This window comes from Melanerpes formicivorus, unplaced genomic scaffold (genome assembly GCF_026170545.1).
Source record: "Melanerpes formicivorus ecotype bairdi unplaced genomic scaffold, bMelFor1.0.p_v2 SCAF_38, whole genome shotgun sequence".
In the NCBI taxonomy this organism is placed as follows: Eukaryota; Metazoa; Chordata; class Aves; order Piciformes; family Picidae; genus Melanerpes; species Melanerpes formicivorus.
Genome location: NW_027142390.1, coordinates 320,457 through 346,845, shown reverse-complemented (window position 1 = coordinate 346,845; position 26,389 = coordinate 320,457). Strand labels below are relative to the sequence as shown.

The window sequence follows — 26,389 nt, the reverse complement described above, 5'->3', positions numbered from 1 at the left end:
TAAAGTATGTGCTTCCAAGAGGGACTGACTGTGGCTGAAAGCTTTTAAGATGTGGGTATGTTTAGGACTTTGCAAGGTTTACACTTGCTTATGCTAATCACTTGATATGACCAGGCTTCATTTGTTAAATATTTCTGAGAAGTTACTCTTCTGATGAGGTATTTGGAGATCTAAGTGCTTAATGTTCCCAAAGATCCATGTGTTGAGTAGCACCCAGTGCTTCCTGCATTGTTAGTTACAGCAGCAGACTGCAATGGTATTGCATTTAGAAACAAAGGGCAGAGATTCGAAGGCAGTACTGCCAGAAACCTGTGCAGTGAAAGGGCACTGCTCTGGGCAGAGCTGGCAGCAGTGCCCTGCTGCCTCCTTGCGGGCAGAGGCCTTTTCTGAGCGGTGCCTGCTGCTCCTGCTGGCCTTCAGCGTCTGTCTGTTACCTGCTCATGGCTTTGGCTGTTTCACCTCAGCACAACCCTCCAGAGACTCCAGTGCCTCAGCTGCACAGTGAGTCCAGCAAGATGCTTGCATCCTGTTTCCTTTAACACAACAGCAAACACCTGCTGATTTCAGTGAAATGGAAGCAGCTTACTGTGCTTGAGCACAATGGGCAGCTTGCATCAGCATGCTTGGGACCTTGTTCCTGGAAAGAAAGCTAAGAGAGCTGGAGAAATCCTGGCCACATTGAAACTGCTGGGAATGTTATTTGTTCCGGTGGGATCAAGACTTTACCCATTTCATTTGATTTGGTTTGAGCTGGAGGGGAAAGTGCCTGATGAAACATGTATGCTCCTGAATTGACTGCCAAGGACTAGGCCTGTTCCCTAAAGAAGTGCCCTTTTAGTTGTCTGGGAATCAGAGCAAGGTTTCAGAAGTTAGGTAACTTGTCCACAGGATAGTGTGCTCTGCTAATACTTGGCACTGTGATCTGCCTTGTGCAGTGTGGCACCTTGAGCTTCTAAAGTTTTCTAAAGACTTCACAGGTTGATGGTTGAATTAAAGCCCACTGCTCTAAGTGGGTTTCTTGATGGGCTCAGGAAGCTTCAGAGCTCAGAGTGTTTTGTATTTTAAACACTACAATGAAAAACAGAAATAAATAATTGCATGGTGAAAGTAGCCCTGGGCAGGGCTGAGCCCACTGCACACAGCTGGTGAAGTATGAGCACACAGTTCTCTACAGGTTCTTGCACTTCTTGGGCAGCTTGGTCCTACCTCCATAAGAGCTGAAGGAATCTTCTTCTGTTTCTTAAAAGATGAATAATGAATATTGTGGAAGACAGAAGAGAAGGCACTGCTTGAACACCTGGATGAAGTTGGAGGGAAGCTCACACTCAGTGGTCGCTCTGCAAGATTAAGAACATTCAGGAAGGGAAGGGAGAAGTGGATGAATTGGTACAGGTCTGATTAGGGGTAAGAGACACACAGTGCACAAATGCAGGTGGCTAAGGCAAGCACAATGCCTCTTCCATATCTGCTTTGTATGTGAGCTTTCCTTTCAAATCACCCCTTCAAGTCTGATTAGATGGGTGGATTTCATAGCAACGTAGGTTAAGGTAATAACCTACAGCTGCTTGAAGGAAGCCTTCAAGAAGGCTGACAAAGCACAAACCACAGCTTGTTTTCTTTGAAGGAATCTACTAGAATAGAATAGAAGTAGAATAGAACAGGTTGGAAGAGACCTTTGAGACCATCGAGTACAACCTATCATCCAACACCACCTAATCAACTAACCCATGGCACCAAGCACCCCATCAAGTCTCCTCCTGAACACCTCCAGGGATGGTGACTCCACCACCTCCCCGGGCAGCCCATTCCAATGGGCAATCACTCTCTCTATGAAGAATTTCTTCCTCACCTCCAGCCTAAACCTCCCCTGGCACAGCTTGAGACTGTGTCCTCTTGTTCTGCTGCTGGTTGCCTGGGAGAAGAGACCAACCCCCACCTGGCTACAACCTCCCTTCAGGGAGTTGGAGAGAGCAAGAAGGTCTCCCCTGAGTCTCCTCTTCTCCAGGCTAAGCAACCCCAGCTCCCTCAGCCTCTCCTCCCAGGGCTGTGCTCCAGACCCCTCCCCAGCTTTGTTGCCCTTCTCTGGACACCTTCCAGCATCTCAACATCTTTCCTAAACTGAGGGGCCCAGAACTGGACACAGGACTCCAGGTGTGGCCTAACCAGTGCTGAGCACAGGGCAGAATGACCTCCCTGCTCCTGCTGGCCACACTGTTCCTGATCTAGGCCAAGATGCCATTGGCCTTCTTAGGCACCTGGGCACACTGCAGGCTCATGTTCAGCCTACCATCAACCAGCACCCCCAGGTCCCTCTCTGTCTGGCTGCTCTCAGCCACTCTGACCCCAGCCTGTAGCACTGCATGGGGTTGCTGTGGCCAATGTGTAGAACCTGGCACTTGGATGTGTTCAGTCTCCTGCCCTTGGACTCTGCCCATCTGTCCAGCCTGGCAAGGTCCCTCTGCAGAGCTCTCCTACCCTCTAACAGATCAACTCTTGCCCCCAGCTTGGTGTCATCTGCAAACTTACTGATGATGGACTCAATGCCCTCATCATCAATGCCCTCTTTTTCTCCAGACTGAACAGCCCCAACTCTTTCAGTATGAGGACAGTGATAGGACTAGGGGGACTGGAATGAAGCTGGAGGTGGGGAGATTCAGGCTGGAGGTGAGGAGGAAGTTCTTCCCCATGAGAGTGGTGAAGCCCTGGAATGGGTTGTCCAGGGAGGTGGTTGGGGCACCATCCCTGGAGGTGTTTAAGCCCAGGCTAGATGAGGCTCTGGCCAGCCTGATCTAGTGTGAGGTGTCCCTGCCCATGGCAGGGGGGTTGGAGCTAGATGATCCTTGTGGTCTCTTCCAACCCTGACTGATTCTATGATTCTAAATTGCTAAAGCACTTTTAGCTGCCATGCAGCCTGGCACTCCTGGCACCTCAATACACATGCCTGGTGCTTGGAAGAAGAAATGCTCCTCAACAGTACTCAGCGTGGTGGGCAGATCCCCAAATCTCTCTATTCTATAGGCAGGAAATGGCTTTGTGAGCTTTGCCAAGAGAGAATGAATCTTACCTCTTTTCTTAAGTTCCGCATAGCAGCTGTCACAGACCTTGGCTGCTTGATCTTTGAGGTACTTCATAGGGTACTTGTTTCTGGAGCAGTTTCGACATACAATCTGTTGCAGCAAGGAGAGATGCATGTCAGTGGCAGTGGCTGTGCACCCTCTGAGCTGCCTGGGGGAGGGAGACAGAGACTGGGCCAGATGCAACTCCTCTAAAAGGGTGGCAGTCAGGGTCAGTCTCTGAGGGAAATGTGGCTGCTCTGGGATTGCACTGCTGTAAGCCAAGCAGAAGCAATCACTCTGTTTGGTGTATGCCACTGTTGTGCCCTGTGAACACAGAACTTCCCCACCAGTGAATCACACAGAGATCACCTAATAGTGCTTCTGTTTTGATAACTAACTTAGTAACATTGGTTTCATAAGCAATATCTTTTGTAGGTACAGACTGATTTTTCTCAGTGGAATTAGGAAAAAGGTTTAGTAATTACTTCTTCAGACAAGAAAAAAATGTGGTAGTGTGGTTAAAAAAAAAAGAATCACTGAGGCTAAAAACAGCCACAGTTTAAGAGAGCAGCAGGTTTATGTGTATAAACAAACCTCTAGTCAGCCAGAAAAGGACAAAACTGAGCAAGCTTACAGATCCCCTTGGGTTTAAGGCCAAAGGCAGCAGCTCTTCAGTGGAGCACAGAGGAAGCTCTCCCTTGGTCACTGCCCAAACCATGCTCTGCTGCTGCTTTTCTTCACTTCTTTTGGAAGATAATTTTACCAGCTGTTACTAGGGATGGGACATGGGCTAGATGTGCTGTTGCTGTGGTCCAGAACACAGCCTTTAGTGCATCGTCTCTAGAGCTAGCTGTGTATCAGATACGATGGCTGATACACAGCAACCATTACCGTGTGAGCCTTCAGCTGCTCCCTTTGGGAATTAATTTGACCCTCAAGGGAAGGTTACTGTTGTTCCCAGTGACTTATGTGAGAAGTCAGATTCTGGTCTTGATGTTGCTATGGGTTTGTAGATGTTAGAGCAATGGCAGCCAGTGTCCCAAAGGTGTGAATAAAGCCTCCTGGAGAAGCTCTTGCAACTCTTACCTTCCCACAGGCATGGCAATGGTGTCGCCTCAGAGTGAGGGTAAAGTCACAGCCACAGTTCATGCACATCATGACATGGGACACAGGTACCAAGGTAGGAGGTCTCTCACCCAGGGTTATTCCAAGCCTTTCCCTTAGCTTAAAATCAAGCAAGAAAAAATTAAGAAGCATCCACCCTTCCAGTGTCCACTCAGTCAGCAGTTAGCCCTCCTCTACCACAAACAGGTTTCCTCTTGTTTCAGTCTACCCTCACCTGCTAAGACCCCCAAAGTTTCTAGTTCCTGATGCACCTGGTTACTGAGAGGTGGCTGCTTCAGCACAGCAGGACTGTGGCCGTGCTGCTGTTACAGACAGTGGTAAGAGGTGACAATCCTGTTACAGGGCAGGCACTGACACTCTCCCACCTCAGTCAAGGATCTGGTTTGCTGCCTGTGCCAATTGCAGGGAAGAACACAAGTTAAAGCCATCTTTTATTAACAGCTTTTGAGACAATATCCATGGAAAGCTCTATAGCTTTCAGTCAAAAAGAGCCTGAGTGCTTTATGTCTTTGCACCTTGAGACAGCTCTAGGGTCAATGAAGAGAGAGTACAGAACAGCAAACCAGACTGATTTACCCTCACACAATCCAAGTCTGATCTGTGCTTCCATGGCTGATCTGAATCTGTGAAAGCAGCTTTAGAAGATGTGTTCACTGTTCCTGTTTCTTGGAATGCACCATGCTGCAGTGCTGTGGGTGCCTCTGCTCCAAGCCCAGGGAGCTGCAGTCAGTGTGGAACTGAACCCAATCTAATAAGCCATGCTGGGAAGCCATGTTACTTCAGGTACAGCACCAAAGTGTTACCAGTGCCCCACTGCCAGTTCACAGCAGCTCAATGTTTGGCACAAGCTCTTGTGCTCTTGAAGGACCACTTGTTAGGACAGTTTCTTAGGAAGGAATTAAACTTCTGCAGACAAGTAGGATTTAAACACATAAAAATCAAATTCCTCCACATTTCTCCTTGTACACATTCAGGTTCACATCAGAAGCAGAGCTGCAAAAGCAATCATTGATTTCATGTGTTTAAAAAGGGTTTGGTTGAGGTTGCTATACTAATTTATATTTTTTTCTTGTTAAATATTTCAGAGTAGATTAGCCTCAGGCTAGAAGGAAAACCCTGCCTTGTTCTGTATGTGTGGGGTTTAATTTATTTTTTTTTCAATTAACTTTTTTTCTCTCTCAAGTCTTTAAATTAAATTACAGCATCACAACCTGGTTGAGGTTGGAAGGGACTCTTGAAGATGACAAAGTCATCTAGTCCAACCCCCTTGCTCAGATAGGGCCACTTAAAGCCAACTGCCCAGGACCATGTCCAAGTGCTTTTTTAAATATTAACAAGGATGGAGACTCCTCAGCCTCCCTGGGCAACCTGTGCCAGTGTTCAGTCATGCTCAGAGTGGAAAAGTGTTTCCTGATGGTCATGGGAACCTGCTGCATTCGCTTGTGCCTACCGCCTCTAGTCATTGACACTGGGTACCACTGGGAAGAGCCTGGCTCCATCTTTCACTATGCTCTCTTCAGGTATCTGTACCCATTGATGAGACCCCCTCTGAGCCTTCCCTTCTCTAGGCTGAGCAGTCCCAGCCCTCTCAGCCTTTCCTCACAGTCCCATCATCACCTCTTCAGCCCTTCATTGGACTCCTTCCAAGGTTTCCACATCTCTCTTGTACTGTGGAGCCTAGCACTGGGCACAGCACTCCAGGTGTGGCCTCAGCAGCACTCTTTTCCCCCCAGGTTAGTCTTATTTAGTGGAACTGGGGTTCTACATAAGCTACAACGAGGTAACAATAGTCCATAGGGGTAACAGTTGGAGCATTGTTGGTAGGGTTTGGACTGTCAGTGACTTCATTGTGTGCATGACATTAGTGTAACTAATTGGTAGTATGGGTTTCTTAAAATCTATGAAGTTTGTAGCTCTTTCTAGTTACCCTTTAGGGCAAGAGAGTCTTCCTCCAGAATAATTCCTATCTGGGCAAAACCCACAGAATACAGTGTGTCATTAACATTTCAGAGGTGGCCCTTGAGTTCTGAGTAGCTTCATAGCTTGTATTTGGCATACTGGTTTAAATGAAAATAGTCTGCCACTAGGAACTCAGCATTTCATAAACACCCCCCCCCCCCCTTCCTCTCTCCCCTCCCTCTTTACCCCCTCAAGCATTGAAAGGCTTGGCCTCCTTTTACCTCCACACTGCTGTGGAAAGTGGAAGTGTTGTGAGCTTTGTTGTCGTCTGTGATGTGCCTGCTGATGCAGCTGTACCAGTCATCCCTTTCTGAGCAAGAGCTGTGGAGTGAAACAGAGCAGAGCAGTCAATGCCTTGCACAGCAGGGACTGAAACAAGTTGCTTGTGGATCAGAGGAGAAAGGCTCCACTTCATGAATGTTTGCCTTTCCCCACTACTGCACTGAGTGGTCATTTTCTGACCAGGATAGAAATTGCCTGTTGGACACATTGAGTGGAATGATTGGTGCCGATCCGTGGTTAGGAATATGACTGGGAAGGAGCTAAATGCCCAGGCCACTTTTTAAAGTAGTTGCTGCTTTTGCTATAAGCTGCTCCATCGTAGATCACATAGAACAATATGAAACGTCTCCCTTTGTCATCCTGCCCTAGCTGCTCAGAGTGTGTTTCTGCTCATCCTTACGGTGGGATGCTTAGGTGGTCTGCATGTCGGGAAACACCCACAGTAGAGACGCGAATGCTTTCATTTTCCTCTCTCTGCACCACAGACAATCTCCAGTCTGCTGGCAAGAGGCGGGGACAGCCGTCTGGGAAGGCAGTTTTGCCGCGGCTCCAGCTGCAGCCGTGGGTGCAGGCAGTTCTCCGACTGCCCCCTAGATGGCGCTGGTGCAGCGAGCAGGCAGCGAGCGCTGCGCTCCGCCCGCCCGGGACCACGGCTGGGCGCTCGGTGCCTGCTCCTCCTCACATGCAGCCGCTCTGTAGAGCCGTGAGCTGCCCTGCTTCCACTGCGTGCTTCCTGCCCATCTGAAACTGTGCACCGCTCACGCTGTTGCCAGCAGCAGTGCAGGAGTGCTCAGCATGGTGTCCCCTCCCCGAGTCACGCCAGCCGCTCACATTAAAGCTGCCTGCTAGGCTTTGTTGTAAAAATTGGCAGTGGCATCGTTGCCAGCTGCTGTTCAGCTGTGATTTCCTCACACTATCCTCACGAAGGCCACCAAACAAGACATCTGAGACCAATTTGTCTTTTGTGGTTTTGAGGGGGAAAAAAAAGCCCCAAGGAAGAGGAAATGCCATGTTTTATCCATGATCTCTGACTGCATCCCTCTGCACTTGCAGCATAAGCCCTTCCCTGAAAAGCACCAGTTCTGATGAAATTCTACAAGCTTGGAGCAGCAACTCTGAGCATGTGGGCTAACCCCTGCAAGCCAAGGGGCCACGTTACAGCAGCCCATCTTTGGCAGGAGTCACACAGCAGCTAGTCCTTATCACTACCAAAAGTCCCATCAGTTACACTTTCTAAGAAGGATGAGGGTATCTGTATCTTCCATACAAAACATGTTGACAGCCTGCAAAGCACAAGTCCTGACTTCAACCTTTCTCATGCCAATTCGTTCTTGGAAATTCTCTTCACTTGGCAATTAAGATATAACTTAAAACCCCAAAGAAAATTATGGCCCACGTAGTGCTATAAGTTGAGGTAACTTTGGGAAAGGCAATCTGCTGTCAAAAGCCTAATATCCAACTGAGGATTTCATCTCTGTTAATCACCTATCACAAGCAATGAAATCCCAAAGCCTCTGTGCCAGCTAGGTACATTTCAAAGGGAAATGGAGGGGGGCAAAGTGTCACTCAAGGCAGATCTTGGATGAGGCTGCTTCAGTGACACAGAGGAGTGTTGCAAAATTGAAAGTCAACAGGCAACGTTTATTTCACGAGGGCCTGTTCAGTCTTCAGTGATCACTTGAGTCTGGGGATTGCTGGCACAAGTCAGTCTCTTTCTGTTGGTTGATTTCATTCAGTTTGCATGGATCAGTGTAAAAAGTAATGAACATATAAAGAAGGATCAAAGGAGTCCCCACAGATAGCATGTGCTCTGGGAAGGAGGAGAGCTCCACATTCTGGTTCTGAATAAGAAAGTGCCCTCCCTGTCTTTCTAATGCACTTTCCAGCCATGCTTCAGCTGGACGCAGATGGTGGGAAAGTCAGTGCTTAAAGCATTGAAAACCTTGTTAGTTGCAAGGCAATTTTGGTAGCACTGCTAGAGTGCTATGTCTTTCATCCTAAACTACACCTGACAATCAGCCACTGTTATGTTGTAGCTCCAGGTAAATTTGCAAGATAGTTTTGGACTGGAAGCACGAACAAATACAGTACACTGCTATCTCCTGATCAGAAACTGACCTACAGTTGCGTCCTGGCATTAGCTTGTGGTCCTGCGACAGAGATCCTGACTCCCAGCTGCAATCAGTGCCAGCACTGAACAAACTCCTTAGTGAAATTCCCTGTACTGGAAATACTCCTGGGGTTGCCAGTATAGGTTTAGTTTTGCTTTGCCATGTAAGTATTATTGAATGCTTTTATTGTATGGTATCACCTAATTACTATTTCCTCCATCAGTTTTGCAGCCAGAGTGGTATGAGGTAACAGGTGAGCTTATGAAAGAGAGAGACACTCCTGGTGTCACAGGGAGAACGTCTGAGGCCGTGAAAAGGACTGAGGCTTTTTAGTAACAGACTTTCTTCTCTTTCCTCGCTCGTTAAGATGTTGTCAGGAGCTGACTTCTGACCTTTGCTCACTATATGAGTTGAATTAGTTCCAGTGTACCACCTGGGCATTTATAACAAAGATCTTCATCGTGTAACCAAGCTCTCCGTTGCCTGTCACAGCAGCACAGACCGGAGCCGAGTTACACCAGTCAAGTCTGGGGTATCAGTCAGACTAAGCTTGAGATACAGCTGTAGAACACAACACCCTCAGCCATGGCTGTGTGAGGACAGTACCTTGCTGACAGGGTCAGGCAATATTCATCATGTTCAATCTTCAGGACGTTTTGGGCCTTTTCTGTCACGGGGCGGCTGACCTAGAAACAAATGGCATGAACATGAGTGGGGGCCAGAACCCCATACAAGTCCCAGTGCATATGGATCTCTGATGTCCCAGCCATCTGTTTGATATTTCAGTGCAGAGATGGGCAGGCAGAGTATTGGTGTAATGAGGAATGCTCTATTTAATATGGTGGTGGTGGTGCTCAGGTTAAAAAAACCACAGCAGCAAAGTATTTAATCCAGCCATAAAGGTAATGATAAAGTATCAGTCAGGGGTCAGGGTTAATATGACAGGCTTAAGAGATGTTGAATCTGGCAGGGTCTGTGGAGCTAAACTCTTGTCTGTTCTTGGAATGAATGGAAATAACTCTTTTCCTGAAATGCATTATGGTGAGTTACTTCAGTTCATTGAAGGTCTGTTTGTGGCAAGGCTCTGTAAGAGCAAAAAAACACAAACCCTTAAAAGCTGCAGCTCAGCACAAGCCTTTTCCCTGTCATGTACAGTATTAGTTGCCTACCAACAGCAACAGCCAGCAAGGAGAAGCACAGCTCACAGGACTGGCACGTTGTTAACAAGCACTTGTCAGTGTGTCAGATGTCCCAGAAGGTACCTGCTGTTCAACAGCTTGTCACTTAATGGTCTTGGTGATTCCTATCCCAGCTGGGAGCTAGTTTTAGCCTGCCAGGTGTCTGAGGTGATCCACCTCCCACCTTTTCATCAAACCTCAACCCACCCAAGTCATTCTGCTGGAATTAATTATTAGTAATTCTCATCTTGCATGCCTTCTAGATCCCCAGGCTCCTGACGTACCACTTCAAGTCTTCTTACACACAAACACAAAGTCTCCTGTTAGCCACAGAACAGCTGGCTCTTGCTGGGAGCTATATAATGCACAGCTGGATAAGAAGCCAAGACCCTTTTAGCCAGTATCTCCTGTTGCACAGGCACTGGTGCCAGTGAGGAAAGAGTGTAAGAACAGGACAATTGTGTCCAGTTCCTGTAATCTACAATGCAGAAATGTATTGAAGAAGAGGCTGTGTTTGTAACACTGCATGCAGTAACTCCCAAATACACACTTGCCCTATAAAGTTAATTAAGATTTGTTTATATCCTATTAATGCTTTTGATGCAAACAGTTACAGGGCACATGAAGGCCAGGCAAATGGAAGCTTATGTAAATATTGGGTGTAAAAGCAGGCAGAGTAAGCCCTGGTGAATATGTTGTAGGAACTGGCTGCAGATATGAAGAGAGGAATAGACAAGAGGGGATAATAAATCTTTCCTGTCTCCAGTTTCATGACCAGGTGGTAAATCTGATTGTGGCTTGTATTATTTATGAAGCCTGAATAAAGCTGTTGTACCATGTCACAGCCTCACAGGTATTTTATCTGTTTGCCTTGTGATATTTTTCCTTCTGTCTCCTGTGAGAGGCAAGGGAATCTCTCGATAACAGGTCCATCCCCTCTTTCTTCTTGCTAGGTGAGACAAACCAACAAAGCACTAACAACCCACTATGCAGCTTCAGCTGCAGCCAATAATACAGAGGAGGCATTACCTTCATGCCTGACACAGCCAAGGAGGTTTTCAGTCGGTATTTGCCGTCCTTCTGGGGATATGTGTACAGCAGAACATCATTCATCTATATGAAATAAAAGACAGAATCAATAATTTGCACTATGGCTTGCAGGCCTGCCCTTTACTACTGGGGGGAATACCCAGAACTAGCAGTAGGTTGATGAACTACCAGGAGTGTTACTAAAGACAGGCCCAGGCCACACAGCTTAGACCAAAACCTGCATTTCCACAAAACTCCAGGGAGTCTGCACCCAGGACTTTGATTTCCTCTTGGTTTTGACTGTGACAATGCCTGAGCAAGTAGATGACCAGCTCTTTTTAATTCAGCCTGGGGGCAAGTGCTGGTTGCTTTAAGCAGGGAATGGTTTGACAATAATGTAATGTGTATGACTGGAGTTGTTGAGGTCTGGGTAGTGCTGCCTGACCACCTGCGACTGCTGCTGTCAGTTGTCCACTAACTTGCTTGCCTGGAAGAAGAAAAGGAAAGAGGAGCCCCATGGATGTTTTCTTAAAAGGTCGTAGTTCAGCTTTCTTACAGAGCAGACACAATGGTTAAAGAAAAATGACCTGGAATTAATACTCATGGGATTGAATCCTTATCACTCTGAACTTCACAGCAGAACTGTTGTTGCCTCTGTTAGGGTCATGGGTTCACCTGTGGACACCAGTTCATGAAGCAGCTGTCTGATTCATAGCACATCAGGCTTATGTGTGTTAGCTGCCCTCATTTACCATGCAGATTCCCATACCAACAGGCAAAACATCCTGAAGAGTGACTTCCCCCAGAACTTTGACTGCAGGCTTTACTAGTTCTGGAAATTGAATTGGGTTTACTGAGGAGGATCAGGCAATGTTTTTGTAGGAGGTGCTGAAAATGTTCATTCTGACATTCAACAAGACCCCCTTGCTGTCCTGCACTGGCTGCTCTGTGCTGGATCTGTGTCCTCCTAGTGCCCTGAACTCGTGCACAGTTGAAAGCTCTTTGAATACAGCAGTTCTAAGCTGAGACTAGAAGAGCTTATTATCAAGTCAGAACAGGAGCCTCATGTTCTCTGCACTCCCAAGAGGAGTATTTACTCTTTTGCAACAACACAGTAGAATTTTCCTAGAACAAGGAGACAAATGGCTTGTCAGAGAGGTTTTCTGTGATTTACTTATTGCTCCATAAATTACTCTCCCTGCTATGGTTAATCTAGTCAGCACAGTGACACCTGTGTGGTGCTGACCACATGATGATGCCCAGTTTCACCAGGGCTGTACGTAACCAGAAATTCATCACAACCTACTGCACACTGAGTATCCAGGTAACAAAAGGTAACATAAGGGTACAAAAGGTAACAAAGAAGGAGCAAATTTAAACCTTCTAGTGAAAAGCAGATGCAAGCTGTTTTTACTTGATAGTACTAGTAGCAAGAATGCCTCCAGCAGCCAGGTGGGGAAAAGGTAACGAGGCAGGAAGTCTTTTCTGCTAGCTTTGAAAGAATACTCTGTGAAGGAAGACAACAGCAGTACAGCTATTTGCCTGGTGATCCTGCCACTTCCTGAATGTTCAGAGGACTGTATGAGAAAACTGTACTTCCTCTGGCACTCACCAGAGCTGGTACCTAAGGCTTGTTTCAAGCCATATGAAAAGGTCACTAGCTATGGACACTGGGCCCAAAGAAATGAACTCCTAAGAGGGATTTTCAGGATTCTGGCATCATGTGCTACGGGGTGTCCTGAACAGCAAACCCCATTTGCTTTATTTCTGTACCTTAGAGTATCTGTTTCTTTACAAAGCAGCTCATTCTTTCATTACTGCTGAACTAGGGTGGCACTGGTGCATAGTGTTGTTTTCTCAATGTCAGTATCCTAAGGCTTCATTATTGCCCATTGGAGGCTTTTCCCTCCTCCTGCTTTTCTCCCTCACGGACTATAGCCGTGGGCTGTGACTCTGAGGTCCCACCAGCCACAGCTCCAGACAATGGAATTAGAACTTTTCAGAGCTTGCTAAGCAAGACACACATATTTATAGAGAAAGAAAGGGTTTGCACTCCTGTTTGCACGGCTGTCTCCTTTGCCACATCTGCACTAGAGACCTGAGTGGCAGCTGGATGAGTGCTCTAGACAGAACTGTCATCACTAGCAGTGGTTTCATGCACCCTCTTGCATCACACTGCACCCTCTTCCCTGGAGCAGTGGGGACTGGGGCATGATAAAAGCTGATCCTGCAGCCCCTCGGGAATCTGTGCCTCACTGCCATAACACCCAGGGGAGTTCCCAGAGGTCGTTGGGCTTCAGACCCACTTCCTGTTTGCCAGAAAACTTCTGACTAATTGAGATCCCCAAATTGTTCAGGTATTGATAAGGGAGCAAATATTCATATTCTGGACTGCTCCATGGAGAGACAGTCTCCAAAACAAGTGATAATGCAGAGCAAGAAGGATGTGTCTGTTCTTCATTTTACTTTCTCACTGTTTTTCCTTTCCCCCTTTTCATAATCTTTTCTGTTGTGATGGGAGCTCGGTAACAAGGTCAGTACAAGTTTTCTAACCTACAGTGTCCAAAAGTATTGACCCAAACAAGTTTATCTATGCCCTGCTGAACTGCTGGCATCCATATGTAATGCACCCTCTTGTCTGAAAGCTCCTGCCATGTGTCTGCTTTTTCTGAGTGTTTTAAAGGGTACCTCAAGTCTGAACAACATCCCCTGACTGTCAATGGAGCAGCCTGAACATGTGTGTGGGCTGCATTTTCCAAGCTCTAATTCCCAAACTTGCTATGCTCCAGCCCTGCCTGCTAGACCATTTAACATTCTCCCATTTGAGAGCAGCTTCTTGCACCCCACTTGGAACACAAGCAGCCTTTGTAGAGAAATTCTTGAAAGGGTGAGATAAGAGACAGTCTCCAAATCACACAGCACTGTGGTTGGGGGGCAGTTAGAGGGCCTGCCAGTGTCAGCAGCCCATACTGCACTGCAAAGAGGCCTCAACATCCTTGTAAACAGAGACTGGGCTCAGGAAACAGACGCAGAGCAAAACTCACCAAACATCCTGCCAGGAAGCACCAGATTCAACAATGCCATCGGCTTGCACAAAACAGCCAGCTTGAGTGGCTCTGTGAGACACACAGAGTACACCCACCGAGACACATGGACATCAAAAGCCCCCAGATGTGCCCTCCACACGCCTCAGCAGGCTGTGCGCAGGCACAGCGCTTGGAGCACGAGCACGCACGCCACCAAAGCAGCCCTGAGCGCACAGCCGAGCAGGAGTCTGGCAGGCACCTCCCTTTTAGAGCATATTCTAACTGCAATCCAGTATGCTGGTCTCTTCTCCTGGATGTGTAGGGGTCCCATTCTCAGGGTTACCCTTCAGTGTGCACTCTTCCACTAAAACCCCTTCCAGGTCCTGGGCTCACTTAGCTTCAGTCAGAGTAGGTTCACTATTAAGAACCTCAGAAGACACTGTTCATGTGAAAGTCTTGGTTGGGTGGCTAAGGTAAATACACTTACTTCATCCAAACTAAATCAAATTCCACTTACATATGTTAGCTTCTGATCCTCTTTTTGAGTATTGCTGACATGAGAGGCATCAAAGAAAAAGCCAGTTGTGAAAGGTTTGTTTTTATAAATATATTAAGACAAATTCCTATCCCAGCTGAGCTTTGCCAGTAGATTATGGTATGGTCCTTAGGGGCTTTAAAGAAATGCAGTTTGTAAGTGGTTAGGAGTCTAGTCGTCTTCTAGTCTCGGGATCTTGTGGCTTTGGGTTGCTTTGGTCTCCAGGCATCAGAGACAAGGCAGTACGTGGGGTGGGCTAGATGCACTGGCAGGGGGAAGGATATTGTCATGCAGGCCATTACTAAAAGGTGTTGGCAGTGGCGATAGGTAGGGCCTTGAGACTGATGCACATGCCAGGATGAAAATACCTTGCTCTAACTATGCAGTACTTAATGTATCCACAGGCTAGAGAGCCCATTGAGCAATGCATGAGCAGTGGTGGCACGGCAGAAAAGCCACAGCATTAGCAGTGACAAGCAGATAATGCCAGGTGTTAATGCAGGAATTCCCATATTCCACAGGGAGTTTGCAGTTTCACCATACATGACATTGCTCTGCAGCCTGAGGAGCTTTCAGGGTAAAGGAGACTGAGTGAAAAATCACTGAACCCAAAAGCAAATGTTTGCCAGTGAATTTCAAACTGTTTCCAAGATCCAATCACCCCTGTCCCACCCCAACAGGAGACACAACACAGGGAGTCTGACGTGCTTGCACTTTAATGTGTGAGGGGAGGAAATAAGCCAGTTTTATGTGTCTCTTGCTTCTCGAAAGTGACCACTATGGTTTAGTCTAGCCCCACCCCACACTTGACATGACAGCAGGTTTGGTCACAGTTTGCCTTTCTGACTGAAAGGAAGAGAAAAAGCACTGGTTCTGAATACTGAGAGCATCTGTGAGCAACAGGACAGTGGCTGCTGCAGTGTCTCAGCTGCCAAGCGACACTTCTTTCTTTGCAATTCACATCTGGGTTTAAGAAGCTGAGCTCACCCTAGGTACCATAGAAAGTGCCAGAAACTCATTTCTGCTCTTTCTTTGTCCCAGAAACACTTTCAGCCTCCTGTGACCTTCAGGCTGATACAACCATTTTGGAGTACTTGAATTTGGCTCAGTTTCTCTCAAGTTTAAATTGCTTTCCTCTCAATGTTTATTACCAATTTGATGGATGCTTGGTTGCATAGGTTAGTTGATTAGGTGGCGTTGGATGATAGGTTGGACACGATGATCTTGAAGGTCTCTTCCAACCTGGTCTATTCTATTCTATTCTATTCTATTCTATTCTATTCTATTCTATTCTATTCTATTCTATTCTATTCTATTCTATTCTATTCTATTCCTGATCTTCCTTTTCAACTCACCATGCCCATTATAATAGCAATTAAACTTCACACTTGAAAGTCCAACCTTAAGGCTTAGTTGCTGAGAGCATTCAGGAGCTCTCATCCTCCTGATCACCTTGGAGACTTGCACTCCCTTTGCAGAATTACAGCCTAGTCAAGGCCGTGGAGCTCTGGCAGAAGTGGAGCTATGGCACAGCCTGTGTTTCTCTGTGCAGGGCCAGTGGCATGTGTGAAAAGTGCAACAGTCACCACATCACTGCTGATGGTTAAATTACTTGCACCTTCAAAGTTACTGCCAGGATTCAGGGCTGCATAAGTGCAGGGGAAGATACGAGAGAGAGCAAAAACGTCAAAGGAATCTTACCAGGAACAAGTGTCGAGGGTGTCTGGTTTTGCCAGAGACTTTCATCAGCGTTCCCTCTTTAACAAAGACCTAATGGAGAAAGCAGCAGATTGTAATCCTGAGACTTTTCATTCTGAATCTTACTGAGAAAAGAGAACATTCCTCCTGGAGAAAGAGCTATTCTGACTGCTTTCATCAGCACAGGAAGAGACAGATATCTCAACATTTGCTTCTAGCCGTACTCCTGATCTGGCTTAATCTGTGCCTGGGCTAGCCCTGCCAGAAGGGGCATAGCTTTCATCTGTATCAGCACCCAGCAGGCTGGAAATCTGCTTGTCCTCAGCCCCCTGCTTCTGCATGGTCAGCTGCACTCAGAGGTGCCTGCAAAGCTGATGTAACTGGCATCAGGAGAGAACACTTGCAGAGTCTCCTAAAACAGACAGAAAGGAAAGCGGAGCACAGCGCGCCCATGGAGCTGCCTGCACAGTGCAAGCACAGCCTGCGGGCGGTGCTGTTACCAGGTGTGTGAACGGCGCTACCTGTGCAAGCAGCTGCAGCAGTGCACTGGAACTTGATTGCAGTGACATTTGAAAAGGTCTAGAACAGCTGAAGTACATCAGTGGAGTAACAGCTGTCAGAGAACAGAATCCAGGGTAGTTTTCCACTCCAGAGCAATTTAAGATTGAAGAGCCCAGCCCCGTTAATTCTGTATGCTGGCTGTGGCAGAATTCATTAGAACATTACCTGGCAAGGGCACGTGAGAACACTGATGTCCCACTGATGTCAGCCATTGATTGCATTATTTGGCTGATGAGGATTCTTATGAGTGTGCATGCCTTGAAAATTGCTTCATGAGTTTTGTTAAAGATCTTGGTGGACTGAAGGGAAGTTTAGAGTTGTAGAACTCAAGAAAGAAATCTTTTTTGTGTAGAAGCAAGTTGGTGCTGAGGAAACTGGACAGAAAGAATAATTTTACATTTGATGTGGATGGCAAGACAGAGCTAGACCCTTTCCCACATTTCTGGTCATGTGCTGCTTAAAAATTACATCTTGCATTCAAAGCACCAACAGGGAATGGTGAGGATAAAAATTTGAAAACAACTTATTTCCCTTGATTTAAGGCTTTTACCCAACCAAGGGAAACTCTGAGCCTTTCCAAGCTGGTGGTGTTGCAGCCTTTCGACAGGAGGATACAGGGAGGAAACCAGCATCTTCATCAAAACACTCTGCGCCTGGGATGTCAGAGGACAGCCAGAGTGGAAATGGCTCTGTGCAAAAGCAGGGGCAGCGCATGCCCAAGGCTCTCAGCACCCCTCCTTGCTTACTGACAGAGTGATGGCTTTTTTACTCAAAGCAGTGCTCCAGGCTTATCACAGCAGCTCAGTCAACAGCACCTGTAGAGGTCTGAAATCTGGCCATCCACGCAATCAGAGCTCAAGCTGGCCAGAAACAATGCCCTTATCAGCACAGGTCTGCCGGCAGCACTCACCCTTCCTGGCTGGAGGAGGCCGCTCTGCCCTCTCACACTGTGCTCGATGTGTACCAGCTTCTGCAGGTTTTCCTGGGGAAGAGAAACAGAGTTTAAGAGGCTGCTTGATGCCTGATTTTAAGGCAAGCAGGCAAACCCTCCTTCACTCTCCTAACCATTTTATTTCTCTAAAAGTGGTATTACAGAATTTGGTTTCAGAGAGAACTTGGCCCAGGGCTTCTCCACCCAGAAAGTCTTCTTCTAGCCTTCAGGTTTTATAAAACCTCATCACCTGCATTCATCTCTGCGTGGCCTTCTGCAGACCTGTTACTTCTCATACTTCCTTCAGTGCACATGAGGCCACTAAAATCAAGACTTGTACATCGGCTTCAGCCGTGGCCTTCTCTGGTCAGAAGAGCAGAAAGGGCTGCACACTGGAGTATGTCTGAAAATTAGGAGTCTTTTGCCTGAGTTACTCATTGCATGCTAAATCCTCAGTTACACACCCAAACTTCAGACTAAGGAACATATCTGGTAGAGCTTTCAGACCTGGCAGTTTTTGACTACAATGTTCAGTTTGACAGACAATGGTCTGTTTTCCTGTGATCCACTGGCTGGCGCTGAGGCACCCCTGGGTTGAGTTAGACTCAATTAAGTTGCACGTTTTATCTGCCCGATACAAATCAGTGCTGTCTGCATAGTCAGCTTATTGAGAGCTATCACAGATAGCAGAAGGAGCTCATCCATGTCAACATGATGGTCTGCCACAGCTAAGTTACCCTGGACTTCAGCTAACACAATTCATGTACTTATCTCAGCTTACTTTTTGAGACAAGCCTGAAATGGCTCCGTGTGTCACTGCCCTGGTGAATATTACACTTGTTTAGCTCTTTAGTTCTGAATCAGTGATCACATATCAAACACATGGTCAGTACTGGGCTGCACTGGGATCATGCAACACAACTGGCAGGTGGCAAATTCTCAAGAACTTCAGCCATCAAGTGTCTCTTTTGCTATGCAGAAAGTAACAAATAGCATTTTAAAATCACTTCTGAAATATTACAGGCCAGCAACAGAATATATAAACTAATAGCACAGGAAGTAGCAGGGATCATGGGACAGCTGAAAATTACTTTCCCTTTGCCCTAGCAAAACTTGTCAGATTGACACTACTGCAGTGGAAGTGCAGCTGCAGAACAGGTATTGCCCTCCTGTGAGCACTCTCATGGCCAGTGCTAGTGCTGCTCCTTGGGGCTTCCACGGGAATGACAGCAGAAGCTGCTGCAGCTCAGCTACACCTCAGATTTTCTTAGGACTGCTGGCAGAGGCACCTCTTGTAATGCTGAGGTTTGCAGTATGGACACGTGTTCACCAGGAAATGGACAGAGATGTATCAGAGGTCTTTCCTGTAGGAAGTCAAACAGCCATCATATGTGAAGGACAGTCATTTATCTGGGAGTGTGAGCAGCTGAGGGGGACAGAGTTTCCCTACAGTTCCCCTGCAATTCCCTGTTTATATAGTTTTCTTCATTGTCTTTAAAACTATCATCACTCTCCTTTCAAATATCCTTTACAAGCTGTGATTAAAAGATGAAACCAAAGCTCCACCCAACTAGTACTGCAGATGTGGGTGACTGAAATCCTTCTCTGGCCATTTTGGCAGTGAACTGCAGCTTCCATTCTCTTATCCTTCTGTCTGTGCAGGATGAACGCTGCTCCCCCAAGGAATTCACCAGCTGTTAATAGCAGCAATGATTTATAGCTCTTAGCTGGTCAGGGCCTCTAACATTGTGGAAGTTCAGAGTGCAATACAAACCGTTGCTCAGTTCAAGCAGTGTCTGTCTCCTAGAGTTACAGAGAGATTTAATGCTATGCATTGCCTTATGCTTCTGTTTGCTCAGCTGTAAATGGTGAAGAATATTTTCCTACCTGATGAACGATATTTTCTACTCATTTCTGTGCAGAGAGTTAATATTCTGATGTCTGAAAATCCTGGGTTAATAGTTCCCAGGGAAAAAACTGCTAGAATGTTATTATCATAAACCAAGAAAACCTAATAATGGATCATTGATATTCTGCAGAAAATGCAGATCACAATTCAATGCTCCTGTCAGATTTGTGGAGTGGAGTTTGATAAGTTGCTAAGTGGCAGCAGAAATTTTCCTCCTCCCAGGTATGTGCCAAGTCTAAATTATTGCTTAGAACTTCAACCAGGTGCATGCAAAGTTATCAGCGCTCTGTCTTGAGAGGCATTGTTCAGTTTGCTCTGGAGTTAGAGTAACTTCTTATGTTCTTTGCGTTTTTTTAAATGTGAGAGACAAACTGATGGTTGTGGCTTTTGTTCATTCAGAGCAACCTCTGCTGTAGCTGAATACTGAACTTTGACTCTCAAGGACCTGTGCCTTCACAAACCCCACAGCATTCATGCAGATGGCAAAGAAGGAAATTCTGTTTCATCTCTTCCAGGCCCTGGTTTTGAAAGAGTAGATCTTTCTTACTCCTCCTTACTCCTTCCTGATACAACTATTAGAAGGCTTGGGTTTTGTCTGGTGCTGGCCACAATGAGGTCATCACTGAACTTGGTGAACTTGGCTTCATTTGTGACCCTGCATACGTATCAGAGACCTAGCAGCAGAGATGTCCAGATGTGAGCCAGTGTTGACGTTCTTGGCTCTTGGGTTCCTAAGCTGCAAGCAGGTGCCTCCACTTCTCTGAACAAAGCATGAATGCTTCACTTGCAACATATGAAGGGCACTGTGGGTTCTGAGACTCTCATTTTTACCTCTCAAGCTGTTGAAAACAAACCCTCTTGCATTTTTACTGCATCCCCAGCCCATGTTCACTGCCTCGCCCACTGGAGCCAGAGGGCAGACACATTGAAGGGAGTGCCGAGCCAGCAGTTCTGCTGTGTAGCTGTAGGAGCCTCCAGCATGTGTTGTTCCCTAGCAATTCCTCTGCATTCCTTGTTTTCAACCTTAAAGTCCTACCTGAAAACAAGGTCTTACTAAGAAGTTGAAGTTTCTTAGTAAGAAGTTCTTACTAAGAAATGTTGTCATTTTTTGCATAGGTGGTTTTGGTCTGTCTCTTGAATTTTGGGTCTTGGTGCCTGAGTGGTTAACAGCTCTCACTCTGGTCAGTAAACAAATAATAAATAAGTGAATTGAATGCCATCTGTAATTAACCACAGTGAAAGATGTTCACAGTGCCAAAGATCTTCAATTTAGCAAAAGCACAGCAAAAGCCCAGTGCAGGATGTTGAATTCATCAGCATTCAAAGAAGTAGTAAAGTATGAAAGCTTCACCAAAAATCTGATGCATACCCAATCACTTGAGATACTGTCACCCAATGCAATGATAAAATACATTCGGAGCTCATTTACATAACCTAAAGTCTCCTTGACAGTACATTTGTGGTATCTTCAGCATTTCATATCTGAAAATGTCCCAGGCTAGACAGGGAACCATGAAAATTCATATCTTTCACTTTGTTTTTCCATGTACCCAGCAACTCTAAGGAGGGAAAAAACTGCTGCTTGCTAGAGTGACCCACATCTTGCACATCTCCACTGAAGGGCATAGTCCTACTCCATATCTGCACTACTTTGAAGCAGCTCTCTATGTGACCTTGAGTCTCACCCTAGAGAAGGCTTCAGAGTTTAGCAAAGGTATGTGTTCACTTCAGCAGGAAAGACAGTACCGGTCAGAGGCCATGAGTAGGACTCACCGCTTGGAGCATGCTGTCATTGGCTCGATCTGTGATTTCAGCAATGATGAATAAGACATCTGAGGGATGAAGCAAAGCCAACATCATAAATCAAAGAGTAGTAAAATAACTCAAATCCCTTCAGTTTTAAGGGCATCTACTATAAAGAAAGCAAACAACATCCCTGGCAGCAGGTCCTTAACTTTCTAGGCACCTTCTGAATGCAACTGTCCAACAAATTTAAGGCACAACACAGTGCTGTCAGTTCCCGTCCCCTTAATTGTCCTCTTGTGCAAAACCATCCTTATCAAGGGAGCTCACAAGCTTCCTTTCAAGTACCTAGTGTGCCACAAAATCTTTTTATCATGTTTTCTAGCTGTCAATTTTTGGCAATTGGAACTTATGGCAGGGAGAGAGTAATGTGACCCAGCGTCAGCTACCCAGAGCATGGCAGTTTAAGGAGCTCTGTTTCCCCTTACTGCTGAGGGAGGGGACAGGTCACCCCTTTCTGAGAGAAGTGTGTATGAAGTGGTGATGTAAATTAACACCTGGATTCTCCACTAGCAAACAGTCTAGGCTGCACATCTATCTGATGGCCCTGGGACCAGTGGCACAACATAGCTCAAGCCCTTATCTCAGGCCTCTTCCCTGTGGATCAGGGCACCCTAGCTGTTTCTGGGCATAATCTGGCAGCACGCTGGCCACTGCTGGGCAGGCATCTGACAAGCATGTGCCAACCACGAATAAGATAGGCAGCTGGAGGCAGCTGGCCTTGTTTGAACTGCTGGTAAGCTGCCCCTACTGCCAGTGAGCTCGTGTCTACTCTTGGTCAGAACAGGCTGACCTTCAGCCAGTCACTGACCTTGTTACATGAGTTGTTTTGGATTTACACTCAGTGTAACAGAGGGATGAACTGGTTTCATTAGTGTTACTCCCGTGTGCTCCGGCCTGGGAGCTACTCCCATTGAGTAGTTGAACCCTAGCCACAGCTAAACTTGGACTTCAGAAGGAATAAGAGACTTCTGCTTTATCCATCTGATACATTGTAAAGGGTGCTGTCAGCTGCTGAACATCAGCATTTGTTCTTGATTGTGTGGAGCTGATTTTTACACAATGTCATTCAAGTTTACTTGGGCTTAAGGAATCCATAATTCAGATACATGATTCAAACCTCCTGGCTTTCCCCAGAGTTCAGGGGGCTCAGCAGGCACGCGGTAGATTATGGTACAGAAAAAAGCAGGTAGAGCCATCCCAGCTGAATTTACAATGACCAGGCTACATATGGATGGAGCCAAAGAGGAGAAGGGTTCCCCTGATGACTGGGAAGCAGAGTAAACAAAGCAGAAGTTTTGGTTCTACCCATTTCATTTTACCTTGTGTGGCTTCATACTCTGTAGAATCAGGGCAAAGGTTATTCAAGTAATCTGTAGAAAAGAATCAAACAGGAACATCCAGTAATCAGAATATGCATCTACAGAATTTTTAGTGTTACTAGCCAAAACATAAAATCCTAATCATAGAATAGTTTGGGTTGCAGGGGAGCCTCAAAGATCCCTCTGCCGTCCATGGGCAGGGACATCTTCAATGAGATCAGGTTGCTCACAGCCTTGCAGAACTTGACCTTGAATACTCCAGGGATAGGGCATGACATTGCTTTATTCCCAAATATATATAGCTTCTTTCCAAAATAAAACTCATCCCTGACTGCATTCTACACCGAGAACCAATGCTAGAGCGCTGACACAGCTTTGGCCTCAGCAGGTAACTTGGCAGAATAAAACAGAGTAACAAAAACACATCCTTGTTTCTCAGCCAAGAGAGCTGCTGAGCAGCACCACTTTACCAAGAGTTGTTTTTCCAGTGAATTCTGTTTTCTCATCTGAATGAATGGCTGTAATGACTGATTTTCTATATTTATAGTAAATGAATTCTATGCATTTTATAGACACAGGAAGGAGACTCTGGTTCTGTATGTTCAGAGTTCAGTGATGACTCCTGAATTCAATCACACTCTGAAGATGGGTTCTGTAACGTGCACATGACAGGCCACACATTCACAGGAGCTGCACTTGCATTATATACAAACAGTTAACCTGTCAGCTGTACTTGGTCTACTTGCCTGGATTCATCTCTGTGTTCTTTGCCAGGGTCTGTATGGTTTTAATGACTGTAGTATGTGAGTGCCACTATTTAAAAGGCTTAATCTTGAAAAGATTCATTCTTATCTTTCTAATGAATTCAGGCTTCTAAATTCTCCATCCAAGAACTAGGGCTCTGTGCTGAGAACGGTGCCATGCATGGCTCTCTGTATCCTTGCACATCCTGTCCACAGACATTTCTCTATCTCCTGGCATTCTGAAGCCTACCTGCCCTTTGCATGCATTCAGGAAAGCGCCATCAGGCAGGCAGGAAGGGGTGGTGCAGTGTTGTCAGGCACTGTTTAGTGTTCCTTGTCACAGCTGCAGGCTCTGACCTTGGCTGTGTACATGTGAGTGGGCAGCTCCTGTGGTTGTAGTACAGTGACTGAGAGCTAGTATCTTCATAAAATACCCTTCCTTATCTGGTAGAAACAGCCAGTTATCAGCACACAAGGATGTCTGCATGTTTCTTTTCTAATTATTTTAATTATTTAATTTAATTTAATTTGTAAAAAAAAATTATTTTATTTTATTTTATTTTATTTTATTGTATTTTATTTTATGCTGTCTAGAGAATCTGGCCTGTACTGTTCCAGACCCACTCTGGAAGAGTGGCTGAATAGGGGCTGACGTTCTTGAGATGAAGAACTGAAGCAGTCAGCCTGTTTCCTGGAATATCTTCTTTGGCAGCCCTAGCTTGTTATACACAAAAGCTTTAATTTTTCCAGTTAGTGCCAATATCTAGGACAGGGAAGAGCTCAAGCTGCTTCAGCCATAGATGGAGTTCAATCACTGGAGCTGCGTTGAGACCCTCCCAGCTCTCACAAAATAACCATTGTTCAAGTTTGCAGTTTACCATGTGGACCACAGAAGTCAGCAGAGAAAATGGAGGGGTATTTCTGACAGGGACTTGCCAAGACCTTTGTCTTGGGTGCAGTATATGTGACCATATGGATTACATGAGACTCCCAACTACTGCAACATGCAAGCCTGGAAGGGTGCCCTTAATGCAGACACAGCCAGAGAGGGGAGCAGGTCAGACAGAGAAAGGCCTCTTGTTGGCATCTGGTGTGCATTTGTATCGCTCACACTGGAAAAGCAGAGCCAACTGTGAATGAGTTGCATTCTTGATCAGAGGGTCTAGAGCAAGATGAAACTGCTGCTTCATATGGTCACTTTGTTCTGCTGCATTAACAGGAGTCTCTTCTAACAAACTGTGCCTTTCATTGACTGCTGAATATGGGCAAGGTTTATGGCTTCCTTTTTACTGCCCCACGCATAACTCACAGTGTCACAGTATCACAGTATAACTTAGGTTGGAAAGGACCTTGAGGATCATCGAGTCCAACCTGACACCACAGACCCCATGACTAGACCACGGCACCAAGTGCCACGTCCAATCTCCTTTTGAACACCTCCAGGGATGACGACTCAACCACCTCCCTGGGCAGCACATTCCAATGACGAACAACTCGCTCGGTGAAGAACTTCCTCCTCACCTCGAGTCTAAACCTCCCCTGGCGCAGCTTGAGACTGTGTCCCCTTGTTCTGGTGCTGGTTGCCTGGGAGAAGAGACCAACCCCTTCCCGGCTACAACCACCCTTCAGGTAGTTGTAGAGAGCAATGAGGTCTCCCCTGAGCCTCCTCCTCTCCAGGCTAAGCAACCCCAGCTCCCTCAGCCTCTCCTCATAGGGCTGTGCTCAAGGCCTCTCCCCAGCCTTGTTGCCCTTCTCTGGACACCTTCAAGTGTTTCAATGTCCTTCTTAAACTGAGGGGCCCAGAACTGGACACAGTACTCAAGGTGTGGCCTAACCAAAGCAGAGTACAGGGGCACAATGACTTCCCTGCTCCTGCTGGCCACACTATTCCTAATGCAGGCCAGGATGCCATTGGCCCTCTTGGCCACCTGGGCACACTGCTGGCTCATATTCAGGTGGCTGTCGATCAGCACTCCCAGGTCCCTCTCTGTTTGGGAGCTCTCCAGCCACTCCGACCCCAGCCTGTAGCTCTGCATGGGATTGCCGGACCCCTCATCTTGCACCCCTCTCTACCTGCACATATAAACACTCCCAAAGTATTCCTTCATCTTCATGTCAATGGGTTCTTGCTCCTTTGTCTTCTGATCTGACTCAATTACTTGGCAACACAGATTCATTGTTAGTGTCACCATTTCCTTCCCCAACCAGTTCATTAGTTACAAACCTGACCTTCACAGCTCTTTCTAGGGGCCACATAGTGCTGCAGAAGGTTCGGTGCCCTCACAGGCTCAGACCTGCTGGGTTTGCAGTGGCTTGCAGAGAATGAGCCACCAGAGGGAAGGCATCCCCTCAGAAAGATTGCAGGTGGGAGTGATACATGGTCCTGAATGTGAAGGGAAGGTCTTGCTGTAAATACAAAGTCTGTGAATGTGCTGTTACGTAAATAGGGGTCTCTGCCTCCTGCAGTGCAGAGAAATGGGTCTGGGACTCTGACTTACTCACTAGCCTTAGATGTGCTGTACAGGAGACTTAGGGTGGAGTACTAGATACAACTGCTTTGTCGTGGAGAGGAAGGAGATGGTGCTTGCCCTTGTGCTATAGGATGCAGAGCAAAGTCCCTTCCTTAGCGACTGTTGGGGACAGACAAGAAGGCATGGCTTAGAGGCACCTGGCTTTGCAGGGTTTTGTGACCTTTCAGTATGGTTGTGCTTGCTCCTTCTCTAGCTCCCTGCTGTTTCCTGGATCCTGCACTAAGCCTGATGAAGTTCCTAAGAAATCCCACACTCCTTCAGCCTTGTTTTAGCTGCCTTGGCACCAACATGTGGCACAGTGGAGGTTTCCACTGAGTACCGAAGAAAATTATTTTACTGACCTGTGAGCAGCACACGGTACTGGAAGACACGCTGCACCACTTTCAAAAGCTGGTGTTTCACACTTCTAGGACTGCCACCAGAGCTCTGCTGTCCTCAATGGAAGGAAACACAAAGGTCAGGGGTGTGTGAGCTCAGCAGCAAACTGTTGTCTCCATCTGATGCGTGCTATGAAAGTTTGCTACCTGTTGCATGCACAAACTCTGCTGACCTTTTTCCAATTAACCCAGCTTCCTAGGGAGGGTTGGTTT

General features: G+C 46.5%; 2 protein-coding genes across 11 annotated transcripts in view; one reads left to right on the top strand and one right to left on the bottom strand.

Annotated features, from left to right (window-relative positions):
• Positions 1–26,389, top strand: part of LOC137450812 (uncharacterized) — a 216,360-nt gene that overhangs the window by 7,824 nt on the left and 182,147 nt on the right. The window lies entirely within an intron of this gene.
• Positions 1–26,389, bottom strand: part of FGD5 (FYVE, RhoGEF and PH domain containing 5) — a 79,738-nt gene that overhangs the window by 5,158 nt on the left and 48,191 nt on the right. For 5 of the 6 annotated variants that reach the window (XM_068157697.1, XM_068157695.1, XM_068157693.1 and 2 more), the window contains 11 exons: positions 26,141–26,228; positions 22,526–22,576; positions 21,174–21,232; positions 17,471–17,542; positions 16,003–16,071; positions 10,741–10,824; positions 9,140–9,219; positions 6,362–6,461; positions 4,143–4,280; positions 3,065–3,167; positions 1,207–1,337 (listed from right to left, as the gene is read on the bottom strand). In XM_068157697.1, the coding sequence (XP_068013798.1) occupies positions 1,207–1,337; positions 3,065–3,167; positions 4,143–4,280; positions 6,362–6,461; positions 9,140–9,219; positions 10,741–10,824; positions 16,003–16,071; positions 17,471–17,542; positions 21,174–21,232; positions 22,526–22,576; positions 26,141–26,228 (975 nt within the window). The remainder of the gene's footprint in view (positions 1–1,206; positions 1,338–3,064; positions 3,168–4,142; positions 4,281–6,361; positions 6,462–9,139; positions 9,220–10,740; positions 10,825–16,002; positions 16,072–17,470; positions 17,543–21,173; positions 21,233–22,525; positions 22,577–26,140; positions 26,229–26,389) is intronic. The other variant, XM_068157692.1, reaches the window with a different exon arrangement.